At 39.7% G+C, this 27,226-nt stretch overlaps 1 protein-coding gene across 1 annotated transcript in view; it reads left to right on the top strand.

Moving 5' to 3' along the window:
* LOC143974521 (CTD small phosphatase-like protein 3) overlaps positions 1-27,226 on the top strand; it is a 76,508-nt gene that overhangs the window by 16,733 nt on the left and 32,549 nt on the right. The window contains exons 2-9 of the mRNA XM_077476005.1: positions 6,449-6,627; positions 8,549-8,669; positions 9,863-9,982; positions 13,625-13,730; positions 13,805-13,916; positions 14,452-14,535; positions 16,226-16,288; positions 17,959-18,038. Coding sequence (XP_077332131.1) covers positions 6,508-6,627; positions 8,549-8,669; positions 9,863-9,982; positions 13,625-13,730; positions 13,805-13,916; positions 14,452-14,535; positions 16,226-16,288; positions 17,959-18,038 — 806 coding nt within the window. The 5' untranslated portion in view covers positions 6,449-6,507. The remainder of the gene's footprint in view (positions 1-6,448; positions 6,628-8,548; positions 8,670-9,862; positions 9,983-13,624; positions 13,731-13,804; positions 13,917-14,451; positions 14,536-16,225; positions 16,289-17,958; positions 18,039-27,226) is intronic.

Raw genomic sequence — 27,226 nt, 5'->3', positions numbered from 1 at the left:
CTTGAGTATCTGTGAGTGCTAAGCTAGGGACCTAGCAGGGACATGGGGGTGACGCTTGAGGAAGATTCTAAATGAGAAGATTGGAAGAGCTCAGGGGATCCAGTGGCAGTGGGATCAGCAAGTCTAGTAAAAGACTAGGACCTCAGTTGAGTGACGATCTACAATAGGAGATTGTAGACGAAGTGAGTAAGTTATTTGCCACCTTTGTTAGAAACTGTTTCAAGATTGTTGCCATAGGAGACAGTGGTCCTACTCATGCAGATGATATGGGATGCTGGCGCTTAGTAATCCAATGTCAAACAACATAGTTAAATTAAATTAATTGGTGGATCAATAACCAAAAGCTAATAAGGTCCATGCTTAAAATTGTGTATATATATATATAAAAAAAAAAATACTTGAATTATATGGTTGATCCAATTGCAGATTGTTGCTAGATGGATGGATGGTAGATATGGAAAGTCACAAAAGGCAGCTACTCTCCAGAGTGAAGTCAACTCATGAGCGTGGACAGAGAAAATATAAAAGATAGAAGAGCGCCACTCAGTAAAAATGCTTTTAATTGATTATAAAAACGTATAATATTAACATCACAGGGTTGCGCGTAAGCGAGCGGCTGTTATCACAAACGAGTATCTGAGTTCAAGCAGCTGTAACGAGATCCACAAGACGCTGGGCGGGGGGGGGGAGCTCAGTTGTGTCCTGCGCTCGGCAGAATGCGAAGAGACTCGTGGAGGGCAGGGTGTGACGTCAGAAGGAGACACAACGCATTTCTGAGCATGCGCGAAGTTCGTAAAGGACATGCGCGCTCCTTTCTCAAGTGTTGGTATAGAGGGGAAGCACCTGAGACTGTATTTAAATAGAACACTTCAATGAACATAATTATGAGCATAATGCCTGCAGTGGAAAACGCGAACAAGAGATGGCAATATTAAAGGATACTTTTGGAGATTACACTCTCCACTGTATTAAAAAATAGAGAAATAAAATAAAAATAGGGCCGTAAAACAGCCGGGATACAAATGTGAATCATAAATAGGGGAAAGAAACAAATCAGCTAACCACATACTAGTCTTCCCCAAAGATCTCCATTTCTCCTACAGCCACAAAAAAAATCATTAGGGATCTAATACATGCTTGATTCCAAATCATTGATGGTATTACCAACTTACCGGTGATTGTGACGGTTCCCAAAAGCTCCAAAATCGCCTCCTGTTCTTCAGGATTCTCTGGCTGCTCTGCTGTGTGTCATCAGTTGGTGAGCAGATCTTCTATCTTCTATTCCAAAATCAATAAAAATATCTTGGCACACAGGGTATGGATGTTTGCTATTTGCAAACTGTTGCCTTTTATTTTTATTTTTTTTTACGGGTCACTGCAGGGATTTCTGCACATAGCAGGGCCCATGCAGTTCCTCTATTGGCTCTCCTCTCCCCTACCTTCTGTGCAACTATCCAGTGCAATGTACTAAGTGTCTCCCCCCTCCCCGCAAAAAAAAAAAAAAAAAAAAAATGGATTAGTTAGCTAACATGATATATATGAAAGTACAATCGTTATGAATGAACAATCACAATAGCCAATAAAATGAAGCACGCTACAGGTTAAGAATATCACATGGCACAGAAAGAAGGCAGCATGAACAGAGTAGAATTATAGGAAAATACAGTGGCACAAAAAAAAAGGAACATGAAGACATTCTATATACTCCCTTTTCTTTATAACTGTTAGAAAAGTTTTAAATGTTTATTGTGTGACTATTATAAAAACAATAACCCTGAGACTGATTTTTAAAATGACTTCTGAGCACGTTGTTGTATTAACTTGCTGTATCGTTTTGTTTTAACTAAGTCCATAGTAAGTTGTAGGATGATTAGGCTTAACCATATATGGTAGCATAAGATTGTACAGGAAACCCTAATTAGCCAAAATAAAGTACCATCGTGTACCAGGCACGCTATCTGTGTTTCCTCAGCCAATAGAAGTGTAGAGGCTGTATTGTAGGTATTAGAAGGGGGAATATACATTCCTTTGTGTGAGTCTTACTGGATCTTTTGCCCTGTAAGCTTCACCCTTTTGTGTGACACATCAGAAATAAATTGTCTGCTTCTCAATACACCTGGAGTTTGACTGATCACAAGAGAGGAATAATCCTAACAACTCTCTTGATCTTTGCAAACTGATACTCATCTCGCAATTTCAGATCCAACTCACCCCAAACTTATTTTGCAGGACACGGACCACCTTCTCCATAATTTTTTCTTTTCTGGCATTAGGCCTCAGGTAGGATCCCATTCTTCCATTTGTAATCTTTTCGGATTAGGATGTCTGCCGTTTCCACCAACTCATCAAAGGACATGTTTGTTGCCTTTTTTGGCTTACTAGACCTGGTCTGGTAGGCTGCTTTTTCTTGTCAGAGCTGCTGCTACCGATGGATACATCTCTGTCCTCGTCCATCTCCACCATCTTTCTTCTGCCCACACCAGAAGAGAGAAAGGGCAGGTCATAGATCGTTGATGTATAACATTGCTGCCCATTCATAAGGAAGAAACGTTCATTCCACAAGAAAGTTTGTGTCGGTGTTGGACTTCTGGGATTAGTTGGTAGGTATATTGCAACTTTTGTACTTGGTTTAATAGCAGCTTTTTGAAGTGAATCCAGAAGCAAGATTAAACACCATTAACCTCCACCTGCTGTAAATTTATTTGTTGCTTGAATACACACATTGTTTGACTTTGCAGTCTGTCATATAGTGTTTTGGTGTTATGCTTTTATATTTCTTGACTAGTATCCTGTTTACATTTCCTTACAGCAATGGCAACCAAATTTACCTCACCACTTTTCCTCCCACAATTTATTGATCTGTAGTGGGAAAATTCATTGCTCTGGAATGTGACATCAAAGGACTAGTCCAATAGACAGTTGCGAGATGAGGCATAGCCAAAGTTAGCAGACTTACTGAAAACCTTAACGCACATGCTACTGTTAGATATCAAAAGCAAGATTGGAAACCTTCGCAATGTCTTCAAGAAGGAATGTAAAAAATAGAAGATTCTAAACGATCTGGTTCTGGAGCCGATGATGTCTATGTACCTCAATTGTGGATTTTTGATAGCCTACATTTTCTCTCTGCTCTGGAGAATCTCTAAGGACTAATCGCTGCTCCTTGCACAATAGTTCCTCTGAGTCACCCATATCATCTGAAATATTTGACCATGAAGAAATTATTGTACAGGTAAAATAATATGCAATGTTTAATAACTCAAATTTTTAGCAGGTATACCCATGTCATGTGCTGTAAAACATTTATGGTAAACAAACTTAATTGGCAGGAAATATTAAGCAAAAAACTGGCCTCTATACGTTTTGCCATAAATGGCCCCCCTTCCCCCCAAAAAAATAAAAAAAATAAAAAATACATGTAGCTCTCCCGATATTGTCTAGCAGAATCTGTTGGCAAGCAGGGCCAACACGCTCTGATTTCCACTCTCCAGGGATTAGGGTTCCTCTCAACAGGTCCTCTGTCAGTGGAAGGTGGAGGCATGTAGTTGCTGGTTTTGCTGATGCAGGAAGTTGTGCACCACACAACAGCATTCCACTTTTGCATCAATCTTGGGAAAACTCAGATTGATGGCTGTATGAAATATGCGGAACCTATTTGACATGATCCCAAATTCATTCTTTACCACACGCCTGGCTCTCGAGACTCTGTAATTTGTACATTTTTTGTTGTTAGGTTTCGCATAGGGTATGGCTTTAGAATATTATCCAGCAGAGAGAATGTTTCATCAACCACAAAAACAAACTTTAAGCCGGCCACATTCTCTTCTTCAGGTAGTAAATGTATTTCTCCACTCGCAAGACTTCTTAGGAATTCAGTCCTGTCAAAAACTCCACCATCAGAATTCCAGCCATGCCTTCCAATGTCCAAATAGATGAACTCATATTTGGCATTGCAAATTGCCAGCAGTATGATGTTGAAGTAGCCTTTATAAATTAAAGTAGCAGGAATATGAGTGTGCTGGCAGCATAATATGGATATGTTTACCGTCAATGGCTCCACCACAGTTAGGAAATTTCCACATATCCAAAAAATCTTTACCAATCCTCAGAGCAACTTGGAAATGAGATATAATATATATGTATGTATGTATTATGCAATTGTTGATCGTGCATTCATCATGATTTTCTATTCCCCTAGGAACATAATACTCCTGAAACATTCCAAACACAACAGGCCAGACCACTCCAATGTGGCAAAAAGAGAAAAGCAGATGAGTATATCAAAAGGTTTTTCAGGGAAGCATCTGGTAAAGAAGCAGATGACTGCGATATGTTTGGAAATCTGGTTGCTGCAAGACTTTGCATGAAGTCTCCCCAGGAACGACAAATTATTGAGCCTTTAATGTACTGAATGAACTTCTAAGCATTGGACAGATGAAACCAGCTATATTTAACACTCATATTACAAGTATTAATCCTCCTGCATCTCGGCATGTAAATAACTGGCCAGTGCAAAATCAAAACAGATCATTGGTGGAACCAGCATGGCAACGACATGCATATGCACACCCCTTCAACACCTGAAAGCACTTGGCAAACAAAAATGCATATGCCCTCCTGAACCCACATGGCAACGCAGTATGCACTCCCAACAACAACCCACGTGGCAATGCATGTGAACATGCCCTCTCGCTCACAGGCAGACAACACATGGCAAAGAAGAATACCTGGCCAGGAACAAGAAAATAGTTTGTGGACACAGGATCCCAGTTTCACAAATCTATAGTTCTTTGCCTGTTCATTATAGTATGTGTTTAATGCACAATATTCAACCATTTGAGGTTTTATTTTCTGTGCTGGATATGTTTACAATTCAAAAATAAAATGTTTTTGAGACAAATTAAACTACCTTCAAATACTCTTTTTAAGACATTAGTGATAGCCTTGCATGTTTCTGGACTAATCTGGCCCAATGCCTGCACTGATCTCCCTGTTTGAGATCTTCAAGGGTTCTTCCTGTTGCTAAGAAGTGCAGAGTTGCTATAGGTCTCTTTTCTGGGCTGATTGATTTCCACATTAACCACTTCTGGACTGCCGCATGCCGATATACGTCCTTACTTTGAAGGGGGATATAGTTATGGCAGCAGCTAGCTCCATTCCAGCTCCATTGTTGCCATTCCATGAGCGGGTGCAATTTTGAAGCGTAATATGTTGAGTATCCATTTAGTCGGCATAACATTATCTTTCACAATATAAAAAAAAAAATTGGGCTAAGTTTACCGTTGTCTTATTTTAAATTTTTTTTTTTTTTATTCTTCAAAAAACATTTCTTTCCAAAAAAAGTGCGCTTGTAAAACCGCTGTGCAAATACGGTGTGACAGTATTGCAACAACCGCCATTTTATTCTCGAGGGTGTTAGAAAAAAATGTATGTTTGGGAGTTCTAAGCAACTTTCTAGCAAGAAAAACAAAAACATTTTTAACTTGTAAACACATCTCAAAAAGAGGCTCGGTCCTTAAGTGGTTAAGGAATCTGTCTTCTGTATGTGAGGACCAACTTGTTCAAGTAGAATGTTGAAAGCTTCTTGGGACATCCTGAGATAATTACGGTAGTCATCAGGATAACTTTCCCGCAAGCTGGTTAGCAAGGGCATATGGGAAAATTCTACTCTCCTCAGAAGCCAATCATTGCTCCAAACTCTTGCTTTTCTTTCCTTTGGTTGTTGACTCCTGGGTCTTATGCAGTAGATTCCGCCAAAGTTATGGGCTCTCTATAGACTGCAGTCCAGACTTTGACATAAGACATGAATAAACCCTGTATAGCGTAAGCAACAGCAAGATATAAACCATTTTATATACACATTATGTTTTATGTAATGTAAAAAACAGATCATTACAAAATAACATTAAACCTTAATGTTGCTCTAGCAAATATGATTAAGCAGCTACCCATGGATACACCCTCCCTTATAACCCCATCCATGTCATGGAAAAGTCACAGATCTTGGTGATCCAGTGTACATAAACACTGCATGTGGTACATAGCAAATATACTCTGGTATCTAAATTATTAAATACTAGCAACCATAAAAATTGTGAAGAGAAAGGAGGGGAATAAAAATAAGTGATGCTTGACTTAAAAGGGAAAACCTGTAATGAGAAACGAAAAATGGGAGCGTAAGGAAGCAAGTAATGGAGTAGGATCAAATAATGGGCCAACAGGAGGGGTACTCAGTTGATGGACCATGTAAGAAAATGCTTCTAGATGAGAAGGCCAAAGGTTTTGTGTTTTGTGAACCTGAAACCATCCCATCAGAAGAGGGATGAGGTTGTTGTCCCATACTATTAAACCTATGTACAAGGGACCGTGGTCATCTAATGATTAGTTATCTATCTACAATTCCCATTATAAGCTCAGAGCTGACCTCATTTTTTATTTTTCATTTTAGAAAACTTCTTGTGTAAAGAATTTCAGCTGGTGAATTTGGATTCCACATGCAGTCAGGAAATGATTTTGAGGTCACGTAAAATCCAAGCCCGGCCTCCAAAGGAGCCTATCACCCCCAAGAATAATTGTGGCAGTAGAAAGACCCCATCCCCACAGTCTATCAAAAGAAGGCATCGAAGGGTGAGTGTGGAGAACTTTTTACTGCTTGTTCAGAGTGTGAGATCCCTGAGAATTAGGATATCCACATCAAGGTTTAAGGCCAATTCAAACTCAACCTCAACATTTAGGCTCCATGCACACTGGACTATGCTTTCAATTTGTGTCTTATGCCACTTTTTTTTTTTTTTTTAAGCTAAAAAGTTGAAGTTTTTTCTACTCCTAGTGTGCATGGAGCCTTAACCTTTTTTCATTCGGAGCCCCCTTTGTGCATAATTTTAATCTTCATGCACCCCATTCTAAAATGTAAAAAATTACAATAATAGTTTTACATTACAAGGCAACATCCACACATGTAGGACATCCAACATTAGATGTGATTTATTTTTACAAAGCAATAAGACCTTTGTACATTTGGTATGGACTAGTATTCCAATATTTCTTTCAGTTTCTCTCCCTCACTCAGCTAATGTGACCCCAGTACAGATGGAGAGGAGCAGTGGTATAGAGAATCTTTTTATATAGGGATGCTTTATAGATTTGTAGAGAAGATCTTGTCAGTACTGTACAGTGCCTATGACTTTTTTTTTTAGCACTATCCAATTTCATATTAAGCAGCAATAAGTGGTTCTAAATGCAATCTATTAAAGGTAAAAAAAACTTTCAGTGTGCAGCTTCCCCTTAAGAACCCCCCTATAATCGCTTGAGCCAGATCCAGCAATGTGCACAAGAGCAGAAGCTCTTTCAGGTCTCTGCCTCCTCATTGGCTCAGACACAGCAATGGGAGCCATTGGCATACTATTCAGATGAATGGGCTGTTTTTACATGACTACATAACATGTGTTGATGAAAGGCAACACAAGGATATAAAGGGATGTAAATTGGCCCCTTTGTTCCTTATCCTATAGATATATCTAGTCTTAATGAATGTCCACTGCAAAACCTTTTTCCTTTTCCCAGAATCGGATCGCATGGGTGTTCACACCATGCGATCCGATTCCTGTCCGGGTTTGCAGATCGCACTGCGATATGCGAACTGATCTGGGGGTGTCATTAACGTTTCACTGACACTCCCAGCAGTTCGCATAGGGCAGTGTGAACTGCCGCCGGGAGGCATGCGATGCGGGAACCCGCAGTGTTCCCGCATCGCTGCAATGTGAACCCAGCCTGAATTATACTATTGCAGTTAAATCATATTTCCATGTCTATAGAAATGTTTGAGAAAATCTGCACTATATATTTGTTTTGCCTCACAGGATATTTGCCCACTTTCTTTTTTTTTTTTTTTTTTCTTTCTTTTTTTTATTCATTTTTTATTTATTTTGTTTTGCATATTTGTCACACTTAGATGACTCAGATCATTAAACACATTTTATTACACAAAGATAACCCGAGTAAATACAAAATTCAGTTTTTAAATGATGGTTTCTTTCACTAAGGCAAAAAACCTGTCCAAACCTGCCTGGCTTTAGTGAATAAGTAAGTGCCCCCTAAACCTAATAACTGGTTGTGCCACCCATGTAGATCGGGGGACCTAATTTTCTGACTAAAGTTTCACTTTAATTATTTTAAACATTACCCCACTGCCCCCTCCTAAACATAGCAAAGCGAGCATGTAAGGATTTTTAAGCTAGCAAATACGGTAGGGTATTGCAACCTGGTCAACTTTATTTTAATTGCCGCGCTTACTGTATGTTTTGATAGGCTACTGCCTACTTGTTATCTTATGATAATGTGCATGCTATACATGGTATGCTTTTATGCTTCATGATTTTGATGTGTACCTTGAATTTCATGGTGATGCACTGTACAGTTATGCTTTGTACAATGTCATGTTGTATTGTACTGTCTGAAAACTTCTAATACATAGGCTTATACATAAAGGTAATAACTTTTGTTTCTGTAAAAATATACTGTTGTGCTGGACTTTTATTTTTGCCATTAGGTACAGCTGAAATCACCCGAAGTTTCCCAGAAATCCTTTAAGGATGATGCGGTCACACTGTCTTGTAAAAAAAATACCCCCCGCCACTTCTATAATTTGAGGAATGTTTACGTGGAGGAAGGTAAATCTCTGAAGTCAATGACTTGTGTAATTTAATCACTGATAGTCTATATTTTGGTGACCCTGAAAAAATATTATAATGCAGCAGGGAGTACAAAAGTGTTGTTAGGGAGTCACTAGTGCAACATTTTACCTGGGTTGTCTGTAAATCTCATACAAACACTCCCAGCTTTCCCACTCAACCTTGAAGTGTTGGCACTAATAAAGACTAATGTTCAATTCTTTATAAACATACCAGATGCAATTTTATGTAAGCATGCTGTCTTCTTGGCACCTACATTAGGTACACCATAGAAATCACAGGTGTGTGGTTATTGGGTATTCATACGATTGCTCTGCATCCACTGCTAGATACTGTATTTTCCCAACTGGGTAAATCCTATGCAACAAAAGAAACACAATATTTTGCTATCTTTCATTTTGTGCATTGTCTTCCTGAGATTAATTCAAAAACATCATTGATAAGATATACAGCACATTATCCCATTAATTCTGAATAAATTAACTGGTTTCCTTCCTTTTGTATTTTCAATAAAATCTTTGAAATAAAAAAAGAACCTCACATGTAACGTTTTCAAGCAACAGTAGTAGAATGAGGGGGGAATAAAAGAGTGTGTGTGTGTATGTGTATATGTATATGTGTGTATATATATATATATATATATATATATATATATATATATATATATATATATATATATATATATATATATATATATATATATATATATATATATATAATTATATATTTTTTTTTCTCTCCATCTCTAAAGGGTACACATCCCATGTAAGCGATAACTGCTCACATTTCCAAAAGATGTGCAGGAAGGGAACACCCCTCGTTCCTGTATTTTCTACAGCAGGAACGACTCTCCCTTTGCGCTGTGACTGCAGTGAGCCAACCCTGGGCTCCTCCGGTCCAATCACATCTTTTAAAATCAGTACAGAATGTTTGAATGTCACATTCATTACTTTAATGTATTTAAATATTCTGCATGGTCTCTTTCTACGCTTTTTATATGGCCAATAAAGACAAGATGCCCATTTCAACAAAGAAAAGCCTTCTGTTCTTGGTCTGTCCCTCATCCAGTGTATTTGATATTCAGAGTTTGGCTTTGTGTTATTGGTATTTGTGCCTGGGAACAAGAAGTAAAAATAATGATCTGGTTAATGACATTGTTTCCACCCATTCAGATTCCCCACATATACCGCGATCTGTTAGAGTGCATTTTCAGCTGGATGAGTCCTCTCCAGAACAGAAACCTATTTACAACTCGCCTGTGGTTCTCTACTCACTTCCCATCAGCTGGTCTGGTACGTATGTTAGTGAGTTAAGATTTTATAATGGATCAGTTGATTTTGGGTCTGATGTGGAGTAGACCACTAATTGTCACTTGCATGTGAGCCTCTGAAAAGAATATGGTGCTTTCAAGTACCCGTCACTGGCCAAGTTTTGATCGCACATTAGAGGCCTGTAGCATGGTATCTAAATCTTTGGCTATCCAACAGATATGTGAAAGATATAAAATTTTGTGCAGCTCTCAAAAACTGATCTATGTACAAACTAATATATACTGTGCAATGACCACAAAAAAAGTGAAAAGTGATGTGAAATTCACACCCAAACTAAAGTCCATGTGCCATTTATGTAAAGATTTTTAAACCATAAATTTAACAATTCTTGGTTACACTGTGAAAACAGATTATGTAGCCAGAAGTGGAATTCCACGTGGCATCCGTGTTGAAGTGAAGACACAGACAATAGAACCACCACCGGTTAGTGAGGAGGCTTACCGGAGTAAGAGGACTCAAATGGGCATATGCTCAGTGAATCGAAAAGGTCTAAACACCAAAGTATTGGACCTCCACGTCTGGGCTCCAGATCAGGAAGGAAGATGGTCCAATTAATCAAGAGATGTCAGAGAAGCAGTCCTCAGAAGCAGCCAACTTGTTAGACCAAATCCTCTCAAATGTTCTGTGATCATAATTGGTGCTTCTTTCATGTGAACACGGCACTTTCTGGTTTGGGCAAAATAGCACTGGGGCATGCGATCTCCGAGGACAACGGTAGAAGGTCTAAACACTGTTGCAGCAATCCCAGATGAAAGTCCTAATTTGCTTGACGTGTGTGTGTGAGGGAATGTCCCTTTGTCGGTGTCCCCACTGAGCTATGGATGACTATGCCTGTATAAAGTCTCTAGTATACAGCTGCAGTGCTGCTATATTGCCAGCTCTGACCTGGAGTCTCCTCCCTCTGCCTCTTTGCACTCCCAATCATACCCTCTGTGTCCTCCAGTGGTGCCTGCAGACAGATTTTAGAGGTGAAGGTGGAGCTGCCGGCCGCTGCTGAACCCGCCAGGAGGGATGCATGCACATGCAGGAGTTTGTTCAGCGTCGGGACACCGAATGGGTGGAGGAAGGTGAACTGTCAGCTTTCTGCGAGAACTTGAGAATTGTGTGCAGGAACTTGAGATGGGGAGGGGACGGTGAGAGCAGTGTCTGCAGCAGGGTGGGGGCTAGTTCTAGTGCTGTGCTGCGCTGCTAACTTCAGTTGCTCCATGCATGCCACTGCAAGGTGGCCTCTGCAGTGATGGAGCAATAAATTAGGGCTCGTTTACACCATATACCACTTTTCTACCATGTGCACCCCTCTCATGTACGTACTACCCACCTCCATACACTCCACAACCCTCTCATGTACATACTACCCACTGTCATACCCTCCGCTTTCCTCTCCTACACATCATTGTACAGTACCATCATAATATCATGGGCAAAGTAATGCACTGGGACCCTGTAGAATATGTATGTGTTGTATTTGGACTGATGTGTGAGGACCTGGGTGTGGGAACAGGAAGTAGGTTATGAAGTGAAACTAGAAGAAACTGGTTTTACATGTGGCTCTCTGTTGACTGGAATGAACAAGCTCTTCACAAGATTCATCTGACTATTCATCATTGCTTCTACAAAATCTACAGTCCCCTACTAGGGAGATGGTGACCTGTGGCATATAGTGTGGCTAAATTATGCTACATATTGGGCATGGCTTTTTAGTCTGATTTTTATATTTTTTTGGTGAGAGTTTATTTTATTTTTTTTTTTTTTTGGTGAAATATCAAGTCTCTTGAGACAAAGAAAGGCATAGCTCCCAACTGTCCCTGATTTGGAGCAATGTCCCTCTGTCCCTCATTCCACCATATTTGTCTCTCATTTTGGTCTGATTTATATAATTGTATATAAAATGCACTTTTTATCTTTCAAAAAATATTTCCCAGTGCTAAACCGTACCTCCAGTTTCTAAATTGCTGCATTTGTACATTTTAAAAGCCAATATAAAGGAATGGTAGTGGTAAAGTCCTTGTGGATTTAATTAACTTTTTTTTTTTTTTCACCTTTTAAGGGGCTGTGGCAGGGGGCGTGTCCTATGCCTACATACATTTGTTAGTAGGTGTCCCTTGTTCCCATCTCAAAATGTTGGGCAGTATGGAAAGGGACTGAGGAAACACATTCCCCAGTTCATTTCTCAGCAGCCTCGGCTGCACTGCAAATGAATGATCGGGAGGCTCCTGTTCATAAAACTGAAGCAGAGTAAACATCGTTATGAATGAACACAGCGAGTGATCAGTTCTAAATGAACACAGCGAGTGATTGGTAAAGGAAGGGGCTGGTAAATTAGATATTTACCAACCCCTTTTCCTGAAGATTCCCCACAGCAGTCAGCAGAAGAGAAGAGGGAAGCCGGCAGTGCTGTGGGGGGGGACATGGTTATTTTTTTTTATTTATTTTTTTTATCGCTTGAATTTTATTTTTCCCATTATGAGCATGAGTGGGGTCTCATGTCTAAGATTTGCCTAAGGCCGCACAAAGTCTAGAACCGCCTCTGGTCAAACTATAGACATTCCAGGCGCAGATGTCCTCTCCCACATCTTACTGGATTCTTCCAGCAATAGCAGTCTCTGTAAAGGTGTAGTCCAGAAAAACAGGGCTCTCAAAGTGAGACTTACCCCAAATTACTCCTGCAGCTCAAAGTCCTCCTGGGACTCCTAAACAATTCTTCCTGGTCAGGGGCTCCCTTGCAGTGACTTTAGCCAATTGCTGCTCTCCTTTCAGGTGGTGGGTGGGGCTTCTTCCTCACCCACTATAGGTGCAGTCCTTTTCATGTCTCTCCCCCCTCCTCTCTGGCCTCATGGCTGATCCATGGGGAGCTGTGGTTGGGGGTGGCTGTGTGGCTGCCATGATGGTGGTACTACAGCTGTACTACTTATGATAAATGCTAATAAAGCTGAACTCTAGGCAGATATAGAAGACCCAATTGAATGCAGCTCTGCAAGCCTTCCTACATTATTAAATTTATTTTTCACGTATTTTTAAAAGCAAGAAGTAAAGGTACCAGTGTCATCTGGTATTAGCCTCTTGCAGTCTCTTTACAGAAGTTCTGGAGAGGAAGGCGACATAATAAGCTCTTCAGTTCATGCGCTGATCAGAAGCAGGAGAAAGCGGAATGACAGAGAGATGAGCTCCTCAGACTGAGGACATCTAGTGGCATAAAAGTACTGCAGGAGAAAGTTTTGGATTGACTGTTAATATTTCAGCAGAGTTTTATTATCTTGACTTTTTAATTTTTATTTTGTTTTTGCCTGGAGTTCTGCTTTAATCATATCCAAATTTTTCCTATTGCTACGTTATCCTAAACCTTTATAAAGTATAATGCTCTGGGGCACTTGGAATTGTAATGGCCATAAAAGACTATCGAAATGGGTAATAGTACTGATGTGTTCAGCTATGCTTGGAGCAGGTTTTTTCTATTTTAATAAGTTTTTTTTTATTTTTAATCCTTTTTCTCTGTGGGTCCCAACAAACGCGTACAATAGGTGGGATCTCACTGCATAAAAATAATATAAGTGGAAAAGGATTGTGCCATATTATATCTAATCTTCCTTTACTGACATGTTTCAGATGACTGCACTTTACTTGGACATGTAGACGGAAACTTGGTCCCTGTTCCAGATCATCAGTACTTTAGTGATATCCCGAAAGGTAACTCTGGAGATCACTTCAATCTGTGAGTATATTTCGTTACTGTATTACAACATGTTTTACAAGGCAAAGTAATAATTGCAGGGCGTTTCTTTTCAGATACAGTTTTATGTGTAATGCTCAAGCAGCTTCACGCACTCTGCACCAGAGGAAGAAGGACATACCTTTTAAAACCCGCAGTGCTCCAAAGTACACCCTAGTCATAGATCTGGTAAATGGTTATGAGATTACAGCTTCTGTATATATGATAAGTGTTTACATATTCACAAAGTAAGACCATTTTTCATTTCCCTCTCATTACTTTCCCAATTGACATTTTGGCTTCTCATCCTTTTGGGAAATTGGGCAAGGACACCTTTTTTTTAATTTTTTAAACAAAGTTAAAAAAAAATTACACAAAGTGGGAAAGATGACCACATGAGTGCATCAAGATTATTAATACAATATCTTACATTATTGGGTAACATTTTGGGGAAAAAGTTTTATCCAAACTATAACTGTAATCCTATTCTTTTTAAATTAGGAATATAAAGTCTGTTGCCGAGTGATGCTATTCATCACATCTCAGCTTCTCTTTATAGTTTGTAAATTATTCCAAAATATCCTCAAACTAATAAGTCAAGTGTGTGTTTTTTTTTTTTTCCATAGCTGCACCTACTCTTTTTTGGTCTTTTCCCATTGATTTCTAAAAACTTGCACAAAAAAATGAGAATTTTACATTTTCTGAAATGTGTGCTTACATGCAGGATGTCCTGGTTCAGAGCTCACTCATCCCACTTGATGATGCAGAATACACATTTGGAACACCCTTCCAGGACACCTTCTACAAGGTTTGTAAATTCTGCTCTCCTTTTTGTATTTTTCTGGGGTGGCGCTTCACTAGTGTGCAGATGTCAACAAAACTTTAAAAGATTTCTAGACAGTAAATTACAATATGGATAGATAGTATGACCTAATTTGTCCAAAGCCATCCCATTGAGCTGGTAAAATTCTTGAAGTGGAAGTAAAGACAAAACCTCTAAACCTACTCACAGCCACCTTCTAAGCCTAACCTGTCTAATCTTGTAAAGAAATAATCTCTATACATACCTGTTCTGCAGCTGCTCCGGTCCTGTACCAGGCTAAGCTGTCAGCGGCAGCTTCAGTGTGTAGGAGAGGCAGCCAACAATAGAAGCCCCATAGTAACACTATGGGTGACGTCACTTTCAGAGGCATTTCCCAGCCGTTGGTTTTCTCCTGAACACGGCGGGTGCCACTGGAGACCGTACCGGCTGCAGAACAGGTAAGTATAGTGATTTTTCTCTTTACAGGGCTAACTAGATTAGGCTTAGAATGTGGCTGAGAGTAGGTTTAAAGTTAAGTTTTGCCTATACTTCCACTTTAAGTTTGCTACTCTCTGTTCTGGTGTAACGATTTAATTTTCTGGAAGAAACGCAGCTTAAAAAAATTGTCTAGATTTTTTGGCTAGGTGTACATAAAGCCATGCATCATATAAATTCTCTGTATACCAGTAATCGGTTGTCCCTCATTCAAAACCTGCAGTTCTCATCTCTGGAGTCTTATTAGTTGGCATCCGTGGAATCAGAAGAATTTCAAATATATTGTTTGTATCTCCACTTCACCTGCGGGTAGCCTCACCTGTAGATATAATGGAGGGTTTTTCACAGAATAAATGACCATATCCAGGTTAGATCGGGATGATTAGCAGAGTAGCACAGGGGTAAGGGATTGCAAGGCTAGCTTCCTGCCCTCTACAGGCCCATTACATATTCTAATTGTATCCCCTTTTCACAGGGCCGAACTGGGGAAAAAAAACCAGCCCTGGAAATTTCATACCAGCCCAACAGCATCATCATTTATCACGCCATTATTTTCTTGTTCATAAAAGGGGAAAATCATGCATTTTTTTGCATATTTGAAGAGTGTATTATACTGATCAGTGCAGCCTCGCCAGTGCCCACCAGTGCAGCCTCGCTAGAGGAAATAAAACGGGGTGCAATGCTCTGCAGGCTCCGTAAATAAGTGCAATTTTTTTTTTAACGAGAGAGAAAAAAATCCAGCACCTTAATTCTTCTGCCCCACGGCCATTCTCCCTCTGCATATGACTCTTCACTGTCCGCAGGCATCAGTTTATTGGGCGGCGCTGGATCAAAAGAGGATCACAGTGCCTTCATTCTTCCGGCCCATGGCCGTTCTCCTGCTGCCTTCAGGTATATTACTCTGCAGAAACCAGTTCAGTGGGCAGCGCTGCGATTGGAAGAGGAGCCTTTGCATTGGAAAATGTGGCTGCTGCCACGGCTCTTCATTGGACAGAAGCAAGCTCCTAGCCCAAAGAGGCCCCAGAGCTATCCCGGTAGGCCAGTCTGGCCCTTCCTTCTCATATGGCTTCTGTGCTACTAATTCAGCTGTGCATCCATCAGGACCAGAGTTGTGTCTACAACATAATGATGCATGTCTAATATGCTTGGTTTTACTTACAAATTCATGTTGCATATTAAATAAATGATCGTTCTATTGCAGGTGTATTTGAAAGTGAGACCTCATGTCAAAAACTTCCTTCAGGCTGTGAGTAAATTATATGAGGTAAGAACTGATAAAAAACAAAAAAAAAACTTGTAATTTTAGAATGGCTGTAGGCTGTCAGTCTCATAGAGGACAGGATGTGTAAAAAAAATAAATAAAAAAATAATAATAATAATAATAATCTCATCACCTTCCAGGACCCACAATGTGATTCAGCTGGCAATCATAAGGCATACATCGGGTTAGCACAGAAAATGAAAGGGTTCGCACCTGCTTCTGAAGAGCAGTGTCCTATTTTTATTTCCTGACAACAAAATGTCTGACTCTATTTTATTGATTTTGTAGGGTGGTGATTGTGCCCATGTTTCCTTGGCATCTAACAACATTCTACCTCTTACCTAGCATTTTATAAATGGCCTGATTGTAGTTCATTTGCATGCATGACTACCATTTCATGCATGGTAGCAAGAAGCAATTTCGAATAGGGCAAGGCAACAGATTTTTTATTAGTTTTTTAAACCTTAAAGTTTAACTCTGCCACAAAAATCTACTAATATACTGTATATTTCAAAAGCCACAAAGGATATAAATTCACTTTGTGTACATTGAATGCCTTTAAAAGCTCCATTATCGTGCAGCAGTGGAATCATTGTGCTGCACATAAATTCTTTCATGCTGTGGTCACATTAGAAGTGCCATACATAGAACCTGACCCAGGCATACCTGAATAATGAGATATTGTTGGCGTAAAAATTATAAACCTAGCCATATTTTAAATGCGCAATCTACCAAGAAAGAAACGACTTTCAAGCTTCCTGAACTTTGAAGAGCCTTATGACTCCCAACATCCCCTCCCATCATTTTTGTGCTGGATGTAACCACAAATGTTCAGAAGCGCACAGGTACTGGTCTACAAGTGCCATTATACTAAGAACACTTTAAAATACACTGTACTACCAAGGTCTAATTTGAGGCTGCTCAGCCAGTCGGAAAGCTTTTTTTTGTTTTTTGTTTGTTTTTTTACTATCCAATTAGTTGTAAATTTTTAACAAATCTTTTCAAGAATAGGAAGGTACATTCTCTGAGCCCAAAGCCCAGTTCTATAGCTATGCCCCACAGAAGAGTTATTTGACAACAAAAACCACAACATGAATCAAAGTCCAGACCTAAATCCATTTGAGAATCTGTGGCAAAACTTAAATTACTGTTCAGACGCTCTCCTTCCAGAGATCTGACAGAGCTTGAGCTATTTTGCAAAGAAGAATGGGCAAAAATGTGATTCTCTAGATGTACAAAGCTGGTAGAGACATCCACAAAAAGACTTGCAGCTGTAATTGCAGCAAAAGGTGGTTCTACAAAGTATTTGACTTGAGGGGCTCAACACAAATGCACGCCACACTTTTCAGATATTTATCTGTAAAAAAACTTTGAAAACCATTTATCATTTTCCTTCCACTTCACAATTCTGAGACCCTTTTTGTGTTGGTCTATCATATAAAATCCCAATAAAATACATTTGTTTTTGGTTGTAACATGACAAAATGTGGAAAATGTCAAGGGGTATGAATACTTTTTCAAGGCACAGTACAGTTCAGAAAATGTGACATTCATAAAGCTAGCAGTTGTGCCACAGAAAAATGCAGAGACATATGGTGAGAAATATAGAAAGTTACTACTTGCAACAATTTCATCACACCAATACTTGTTCTATAACAATTATTTTCATGCAGTTATTTATATATACAACCACAAGGAAGGAGTATGGAGAACAAATTATGGAGATCCTGGACCCACAGAAAACCTTGATCAGGTGAAATTCAGCTCTTTTACATAAGCATGAATTTAACAATAAGTTTAACTGCACCACAAAAGCTAGATAGAAATCAGACATGTGGGCATGATCCAAATGTTGGATCATTCTTTTCTAAGCTAACAATTAATTAAAAATGGGTTTATTGCCTATACATGTTGAATGAGGTCATGAAGAGCTGCTATGTCCATTTAGCTTTAAAGATACAGTACCTCAATCACCTGTTCTCTTAGGAACAATGACCTGCGTGTAAGGATTTCTAGTTAGTTTGCCCTATCAGCTTATCTCATTCAGCAGTCTTCTTATATGGCTGTCCATACATTGTCCAATGTTCTTGTACAATTTTCCTTAAGATTTACCAAAACCATATAATATAAGGTCAAACCTAAACATTTTCAATTTGTATGCAATCAGACAGGCCCTTTTGTACTACATATTTGAAGGTAAATCTAAAGGAAATTGAATTTTAAAATAAATGTTCATAATGTATAGACAGCTAGGTGTTTCCTAGCACTTGCAAGGGCAAAACGCTTGCTCTACGCTGTTGCCTTTGTTCTTACTGTCCAGCCCTCAAGAGACCCATCCAGAGTTTTTTCAGCTGGAACTCCATTCCACCACCTATGGCCCTCTGCTCCCTGCACAACTATCACTTGTAAATAAAGAAGTCTGGCTTCTGTGTTTACAAGTGACAGTCTGACTCTCAAAGGCTCCCATACATCTGATCTCCTGAATGCCTCCCACTGAGCGCAGGATGGAGACAAGGGAGATGCAGGTACCTGGGGTGCAATACGGATGTCAACATCCCCACTGGATGATCTCCCTACAAGTGAGAGGTGGAGCCACCTACTGTGTGTGGAGAGATACTAGAGCCCGCTTCAGGCTTCAGCTTAATACAGCAACAAAAGTAAGGTGGCAGATGGAGCTTTTAAGGAAGGGTTGGAGCATATGGTGGCAGTGGAGGGGGTTGCATGCAGAGGTGAGATTGGAAATGCAGAGGATATCAGCTGTGGAAGAAGGCATTACTCTGCACTCTTCTGTAGCGCACCCCTGAACTCATTCTGTGTTGCTCCCCCCAACTCTGCATGTAATGCATTCCTGATATTTAATGCCCCTTTAAAATCTTCCCACTATTAATTAAATTTGACCACGCCCTCTATTTGATGCCCTGTGGGGGGGGGGGGGGTCATGGTTGAGTTCCTGCACCTATTTTCTGAGAAAGAAAGCCATGGACCCATCTGCTCAAGACTGTGAAAACATGGAGACAGTCTACCCTTGTCTTGTTAGCTCTGCATTTGTGAAATTCAACAGTGCTGTCTGGCCCTGCTCAAAGCTACAGATTGCTTGTAAAATTAGTTTTGTGGTGGCTTTAGTTGCACTGGCAAAAACCTCTACTACAGGGGAACACGTAGGTAGGCTGATGAACATAAAGGTGCCTTCGGATTAAAGAGGAGCTTCAGGCTTGAAAGAAAAATCAAAAGGCAGCAGCTGTAAATACCGTAGTTGCTGACTTATCCGGTACTTATCACTGCCTGGAGTCCAGCACTGTCTTCCCATAGCCTGTAATCCCATTTTCACTGATGCGGTTCCCCAGCACTGCCATCTTGGATTTGTGAGCTGGCCATGACTTCCTAAGCATTCACAGCCAGCTCCCACCACGCATGTGCAAGATCACATTGCACTGTGGGACTGGTCCTGCAGCATTCACAGACATATGATGGGTCCCAGGAGGCTGTTCTTCAATCAACATTCTAGAAAATTCTCCTCAAACCATTAATGTATACTTAGCCATGCATCTTTGTGTACCCTTCTACACGAATGGCTTCTGAAATATGTGATCCCTATCTCATTTATAATGTATACAATGCCATGTCTTGAACAGTAAATAATTTTTAAGAACTCCTAAAAAGGAGCAACTGGAAATCGGATTTCATTCTAAGTGTGTGTCTTACTCCACTGTAAAGAAACCCAAATATTTACTAAGTAGTGGAAACTTCTCTACTGGCAGTAACCCAGACTGCAGTCCATAGACAGTACGATTTTTTTTTAAGAAATGTGCATGATCAACAGTTATCTGCTTCCAGCAGGGGGCAGGTGGGGGAAGCAGTCCCCGCTGGTAGAAGATTATTGCTAACAGTTATAGTAGCCGCTAGCGATAATTGCAATTTAATCCAGCAGGCTGGTTGTACCCAAGTTGATTGATCAACTTGATACATTCAGCCTGCCCACACATAGATTCGACTCTTGGCCGGTTAATGCTTAACCAGCCAAGATTCGAATCGTCTGTGGCTGGTCTTGGCTAATGATCAGACCAGAACATCAAATGTGTTTTGAATATTCTTGAATATAAAACAGTTTAAGATAAATGATTAGTGACAGGATATTTGAAGATGACAAAAGTTTAGGGGAGGAATATGGAAGACTAAGGCTGGCCATACATGGTCGAATTTTGAAAGAATTTTCTTTTGAAAATCAGAAATGTTGTGCGATTTGTGATCCGATGGTGCCACCTTTTTGATTTTGAAATTTGACCAACCAAGCCTTCAATTTCCCCTCATGTTGCTACAGAAAATAATTTTTCGTGGCTGGGAATCTTTCTGGGAATCTTTCTTTTCTTGCACACATGCGCATTTTTTTCGATTTTACATTTTTCGCACGATTCTCCCATCACTGATTAGAAAATCATTCCTTTAAAAAAAAATAAAAAATTCCAACATACCCGAATTTCAAATTTGATCGCTGCATGAAAATCGGTTGTTGTTGCAGCCCAATTATGGTGCGAAATGTGAACTAAAATTCTTGGATAAGATTTTCAAAAGGAAATTCTTTTGACGTTCGACCTATGTATGTTCTGCCTTAGATAAGCAACAGAGTTTTGCATTCTGTACGAAAACTGCTGCATATGAAGCTACATGGTTGGTAAGGTTGAATAAACACACCAGTCCATCCAGTTTAACATTTGTGTTTGTGTGCGTGTGTTTTTAAGCTGAAAAAAATCCCTGCATATATCCAGGGAGATGGCAACATTGTAAAAGTGATGCTTGGCCCGAACGAAAAAAAACTCAGATTTCACTATGAAAATGCTTTAAAACGAAACAAACAAAAGAAACTCCAAAGATATTTTAATGCAAACTCCAAAGATTTTTTTTTTTAAATAAGGCGCCAAAAAAAAATATCTTCAAAACCCCACAAATTGGGGAGGGGAAAAGGATAAAAGAAGCAAAAAAGAAAAACAGAGGAAAATTTACTCCAAAATGAACGAGTACAAAGTTATACAGAGCACTTCAAGTATCTCCCCCCCCCCCCCCCCCCCCCCCCCAAAAAAAATACTAAACAAAATCTAAATCCAAAAATGAGTAAATGTATCAAATGCCTGTATTCAAATGAATGCAACCCACAGTTACAAAACCATGAAAACAAATTGGCATCTGCCACATGCCCTGAAAAGAACCAATGGATTAGAATTGTAAGCTCAAGAATAACGTGATCAGGAAGATCCTTGAATAGTATCCAAATGTTTATATAACATAAAGTCTAGAAAAACTGAGCTTTTGTAGACTATTGCTTTTATCTTTTATCTTGGGTGGAAATTATTTGTCGAAGAGTAATCCATTACTTCTGCAAAAAAAAGGTTGGAAAAGAAACTGCGCTACAGTATAAATAATAATCTTGTGAGATTGAATTGAGGGAAAGCTGCTGTTCTGTTCCAAAAATACAAACTTGAATCAAACTGTGAAATATAAGACCCCTTTCACACCAGGGCATTTTGCAGGCGCTATAGCGTTAGAAATAGCACCTGCAATCCGCCCTAAAGAAGCTGCACCATTATGTGTAGTGTGAAAGACCGAGGGCTTTCACACTACAGCGGTGCGCTGGCAGGACATCTGAAAAAAGTCCTGCCAGCAGCTTCTTTGGAGCGGTGAAGGAGCGGTGTGTTTACCACTCCTCCCCATTGAAATCAATGGGGCAGCGCTGTAATACCGCCGGCAAAACACCGCTATCAGCTGAAATGCGCCGCAAATCCGGCGGTAAAACGCTGATAAAAATAGCAGCGTTTTACCGCCCACGCTATGGGCGGTGTGGTGTGAAAGGGGTTTTAGACGAAAAACACATCAATAATACAAAGTGGATTTGGACACTAATCAAAATGTCTCAAGACTGTTGACATAAATTCATAACCAAATTAAAAGGGATAATAAACATATGAAATTTCTCCGAACCTGTGAATAAAGAAATATGACTAACACATACTGAAACTCCTTTGAAATAAAAGTCCAAATAACAATATGTGCACCACTTGTGACCATAAATGTGACCAATAAATTTATAAATAAATAAAAGGGACAAAAGTTCATCCAAAAGATTCTTCTATTGCTGTGAGCCGTGTAGAATCCACCACCACCTATATAAGAATTGGCTTCTTACCAGAAGGTTCAGACCCCAAGGGGTCAAAAATGGCTTATGGCAGCTACTCCAACCATCACATTCCTCCACTGTTACAAATGATCTCCTATATATACATCCACTGTAGCAGGCTTCCAAAGGGCTCTCCCATTAACAGTGACTCATAGGTGGGCATAATTTAATGCAGGAACATCAGACTCCTGTGTGGTACATGGAAGGCTCTGCATCGATTGTAAACCTGAAGAATGCTACACACACACCCCCCAAAAAATGTCAAAGTACACAGGGTGGGTGTAGTATGCTCTGACCTTTTGCTCTGCTGCTGCCCACCTTCCACCTTGTGGGCTCTCAAAATAACCAAGAGTTGCTGTGTAAATCTAGCTGCTGTAGAAACTGCTGCTGTCAAATAAAAAAACAAGCCGTCTGAGATACACCACTAGTAGAAGACCTGTCTTGTTCAATCCTACAGGCTGGGATTCTTAAACACTTGGATCACAATAGATTCCTTTTGCAGCTGTACTGCAAGTGAAAATTTGGGATGTGCCATTCCACTATAAAAGAGGTTTAAGGGTATTTGAGTATTTATATATACCAAGTGTGATCTCAGTTTTGCATGTCAATCTAAACAGCATTTAGATCAGTGGTAGGCTAGGAGCCTTTGGTAAGCACATACTATTAGCAGAGTATTCAAATCATGCTTTGGGAAGCATCTTGGATACAGCAAATGGCTTTACCTTTTATGGAGGATGTCTTTATCATGTCTTACAGCATTAAAAACATAAAACGGGAACAAGACGCATACAACTACATTTGGAGAGAACACTTCCTCCAAATACATTAACATAGATACACACTACAGTGCCACCTGCTGGATAAATGGGTATAATGCAGACACTATAAATAGTTCACAATATAAACTCGCTGTTGCTTCTTCCAACACCTACAACCATATGGCCCTTCTGATCAAAGTATTCCCCAGTGATTGTTACCTTCTGATTAACCACTTGACCACTGGGCACTTAAACCCTCTTAATAACCAGACCAATTTACAGAATTCGGTGCTCTCACATTTTGAATGACAATTCACTCAGTCATGCAACACTGTACCCATTTGAAATTTTTGTCCCTTTTTTTTTTCACACAAATCAAGCTTTCTTTTGGTGGTATTTAATTACCGCTGGGTTTTTTATTTTTTTGCGCTATAAAAGAGACCGAAAAATTCTGTAAAAAAAAAAAAAAAAAAAAAAAAAAAATTATTTTTCTTTGTTTCTGTTATAAAATTTTGCAAAATTTTCTTCATATATTTTGGCCAAAATTTATACCACTACATATCTTTGGTAAAAAATAACCCAAATCGGTGTATATTATTTGATCTTTGTGAAAGTTAGAGTCCACAAGCTATGGTGCCAATCTCTGAAAATTGATCACACCTAAAGTACTGATGGCCCATCTCATTTCTTGAGACCGTAACAAGCCAGGAAAGTACAAATACCCCCCAAACGACCCCTTTTTTGGAAAGTAGATATTCCAAGGTATTTAGTAAGAGGCATGGTGAGTTTTTTGAAGTTGTAATTTTTTCCCACAATTCTTTACAAAATCAAGATTTTCTTCTTTTTTTTTTTCGCACAATTGTTATTAGCAGGTTATTTCTCACACACAGCATATGCATAGCACAAATTACACCCCAAAACACATTCTACTACTGCTCCTGAGTATGGCGATACCACATGTGAGACTTTTACATAGCGTGGCCACATACAGAGGCCCAACATGCAGGGAGCGCCATCAAGTGTTCTTGGAGCATAAATTACACATATAATTTCTTGACTACCTCTTACACTTTTGAAGGCCCTGGAGAACCAGGACAATGGAAACGCCCCCAAAGAAAAAGAAAACAACCCAATGTATAATCTGAGGCATATCGAGTCTTTTGAACATGTCGTTTTTGTTTTTTTTGTTTTTTTTTCTAAAAGGTTTTGGAAAATGTGTAAAGAAAATGAGAACTTTTTTTTTTTTTTTTTTTTTTTTTTTTTTACGCAACGTCCATTTACACACTTTCTAACACATAACATGTACGTGCCAAAAATAGATTAATAGATTAATAGATTCTTCTACTCCTGAGTATGGCGATACCACGTGTGTGTCTTTTCCACAGTGTGGCCACATACAGAGGACCAACAGGCAGGGAGCACCATCAGGTGTTCTAGGGACATAAGTTTTAAATCTAATTTGACTACCTATTACACTTTTTGTTAGGCACTGCAGTGGCATGGATGTGCATGAATGGGGATGGCTGAGTATGGCTGGGTATGACTGAGCGGGATTAGGTATGACTAATTATGGATGGGGGTGGATGGGATGGCTAAGCATTGATGGGTGGATGACTATGCTGAGTATGGATGGGTGAGCATGGATGGATGGGTATGCAGGGTATCGATGGATGGTTATGCAGGGTATTGATGGGTATGGATGGATCTGTCACTGAGCAGCGCTGTGGGCACTACACATGCAGCCCACAGCGCTGTTGCCTCCAATCTCCCCCCTCTCTGCTCAGACTGAGAGGGAGGAAACGGAAATCACGCTGGTTTGTTTACGTGTGATCACTCCATTTTACAGATCGATCACGTGGTAAACGGCCGCGATCAGCGGGCGTAATCCGTGATGAGGACCCGGCAGTCACAAAGTTCTCGGGTGTGTGAGAGCCACCCTGTAGCCGTCATTCGGCTATGGGCCCCTGGCTAAGTAGTTAAAAGTGGATATTGCTCCTTAAAGGGATTGAAACCCAGAAGAGGCGGATCAGGATAGATCTATCCATCTATCCATCTATCTATCCATCTATCCATCTATCCATCTATCCATCTATCCATCTATCCATCTATCCATCTATCCATCTATCCATCCATCCATCCATCCATCCATCCATCCATCCATCCATCCATCCATCCATCTATCCATCTATCCATCTATCCATCTATCCATCTATCCATCTATCCATCTATCCATCTATCCATCTATCCATCTATCCATCTATCCATCTATCCATCTATCCATCTATCCATCTATCCATCTATCCATCTATCCATCTATCCATCTATCCATCTATCCATCTATCCATCTATCCATCTATCCATCTATCCATCTATCCATCTATCCATCTATCCATCTATCCATCTATCCATCTATCCATCATATACAGTGGGGATCGAAAGTTTGGGCACCCCAGGTAAAAATGTGTATCAATGTGCATAACAAAGCCAAGGAAAGATGGAAAAATCTCCAAATGGCATCAAATTACAGATTAGACATTCTTATAATATGTCAAAAAAAAGTTAGATTTTATTTCCATCATTTACACTTTCAAAATTACAGAAAACAAAAAAATGCCGTCTGCAAAAGTTTGGGCACCCTGCAGAGTTAATATCTTGTACTGCCCCCTTTGGCAAGTATCACAGCTTGTAAACGCTTTTTGTAGCCAGCCAAGAGTCTTTCAATTCTTGTTTGAGGTATCTTTGCCCATTCTTCCTTACAAAAGTGTTCCAGTTCTTTGAGATTTCTGGGCTGTCTGTCACGCACTGCTCTTTTAAGGTCTATCCATAGATTTTCAATAATGTTGAGGTCAGGAGATTGTGAAGGCCATGGCAAAACCTTCAGTTTACGCCTCTTGATGTAATCCCCCATGGATTTTGAGGTGTGTTTAGGATCATTATCCATTTGTAGAAGCCATCTTCTCTTTAACTTCAGCATTTTCACAGATGGCATCAAGTTACCATCCAAAATTTGCTGAAATTTTATTGAATCCATTTTTCCTTCTACTTGTGAAATGTTCCCTGTGCCACTGGCTGCAATACAACCCCAAAGCATGATTGATCCACCCCCATGCTTAACAGTTGGACAGAGGTTCTTTTCATTCAATTCTGTGCCCTTTCTTCTCCAAACGTACCTTTGCTCATTCCGGCCAAAAAGTTCTATTTTAACCTCATCGGTCCACAGAACTTGTTTCCAAAATGCCTCAGGCTTTGTCTATATGTTCATTTGCGAAGTTCAAACGCTGATTTTTGTGGTGAGGACGTAGAAGAGGTTTTCCTTTGACTCTTCCATGAAGACCATATTTGTACAAGTATCTCTTTATAGTGGAATAGTGTACCACAACTCCAGTGTCTGCCAGATCTTTCTGGAGGGATCGTGCAGTCAAACGTGGGTTTTGAATTGCTTTTCTCACAATCCTGCGAGCTGTTCTGTCTGATATTTTTCTTGGTCTTCCAGATCTTGCTTTAACTTCCACTTTTCCTGATAACTGCCATTTCTTAATTACATTCCGAACAGAGGATATTGACATCTGAAAACGCTTTGCTATCTTCTTATAGCCTTCTCCAGCTTTGTCAGCGTCAACTATTTTCAGTTTTCTAGACAACTGCTTAGAAGAACCCATGGTGCTGATTGTTGGGGCAAGGTCAGATGAGTCTGGCCATTTAAAACCTTTGAGATTGACATCACCTGGTCTTCCCAGACGATGATTGAGAACAATCCATGACACTGGCAGGTCTCAGCTTTGCAAAGGGGGCAGTGCATGCTATAAATTCTGCAGGGTGCCCAAACTTTTGCAGATGCCATTTTTTTGTTTTCTGTAATTTTGTGTAAATGATGGAAATAAAATCGAACTTTTTTTGACATATAAGAATGTCTAATCTGTAATTTGATGCCATTTGGAGATTTTTCCATCTTTCCTTGGCTTTGTTATGCACATTAATACACATTTTTACCTGGGGTGCCCAAACTTTCGACCCCCA

The sequence above is a fragment of the Lithobates pipiens genome, unplaced genomic scaffold, assembly GCF_037356315.1.
Source record: "Lithobates pipiens isolate NorthernLeopardFrog02 unplaced genomic scaffold, aLitPip1_a1.2 Scaffold_13, whole genome shotgun sequence".
In the NCBI taxonomy this organism is placed as follows: domain Eukaryota; kingdom Metazoa; phylum Chordata; class Amphibia; order Anura; family Ranidae; genus Lithobates; species Lithobates pipiens.
This window is presented reverse-complemented; position numbering and strand designations above follow the sequence as displayed.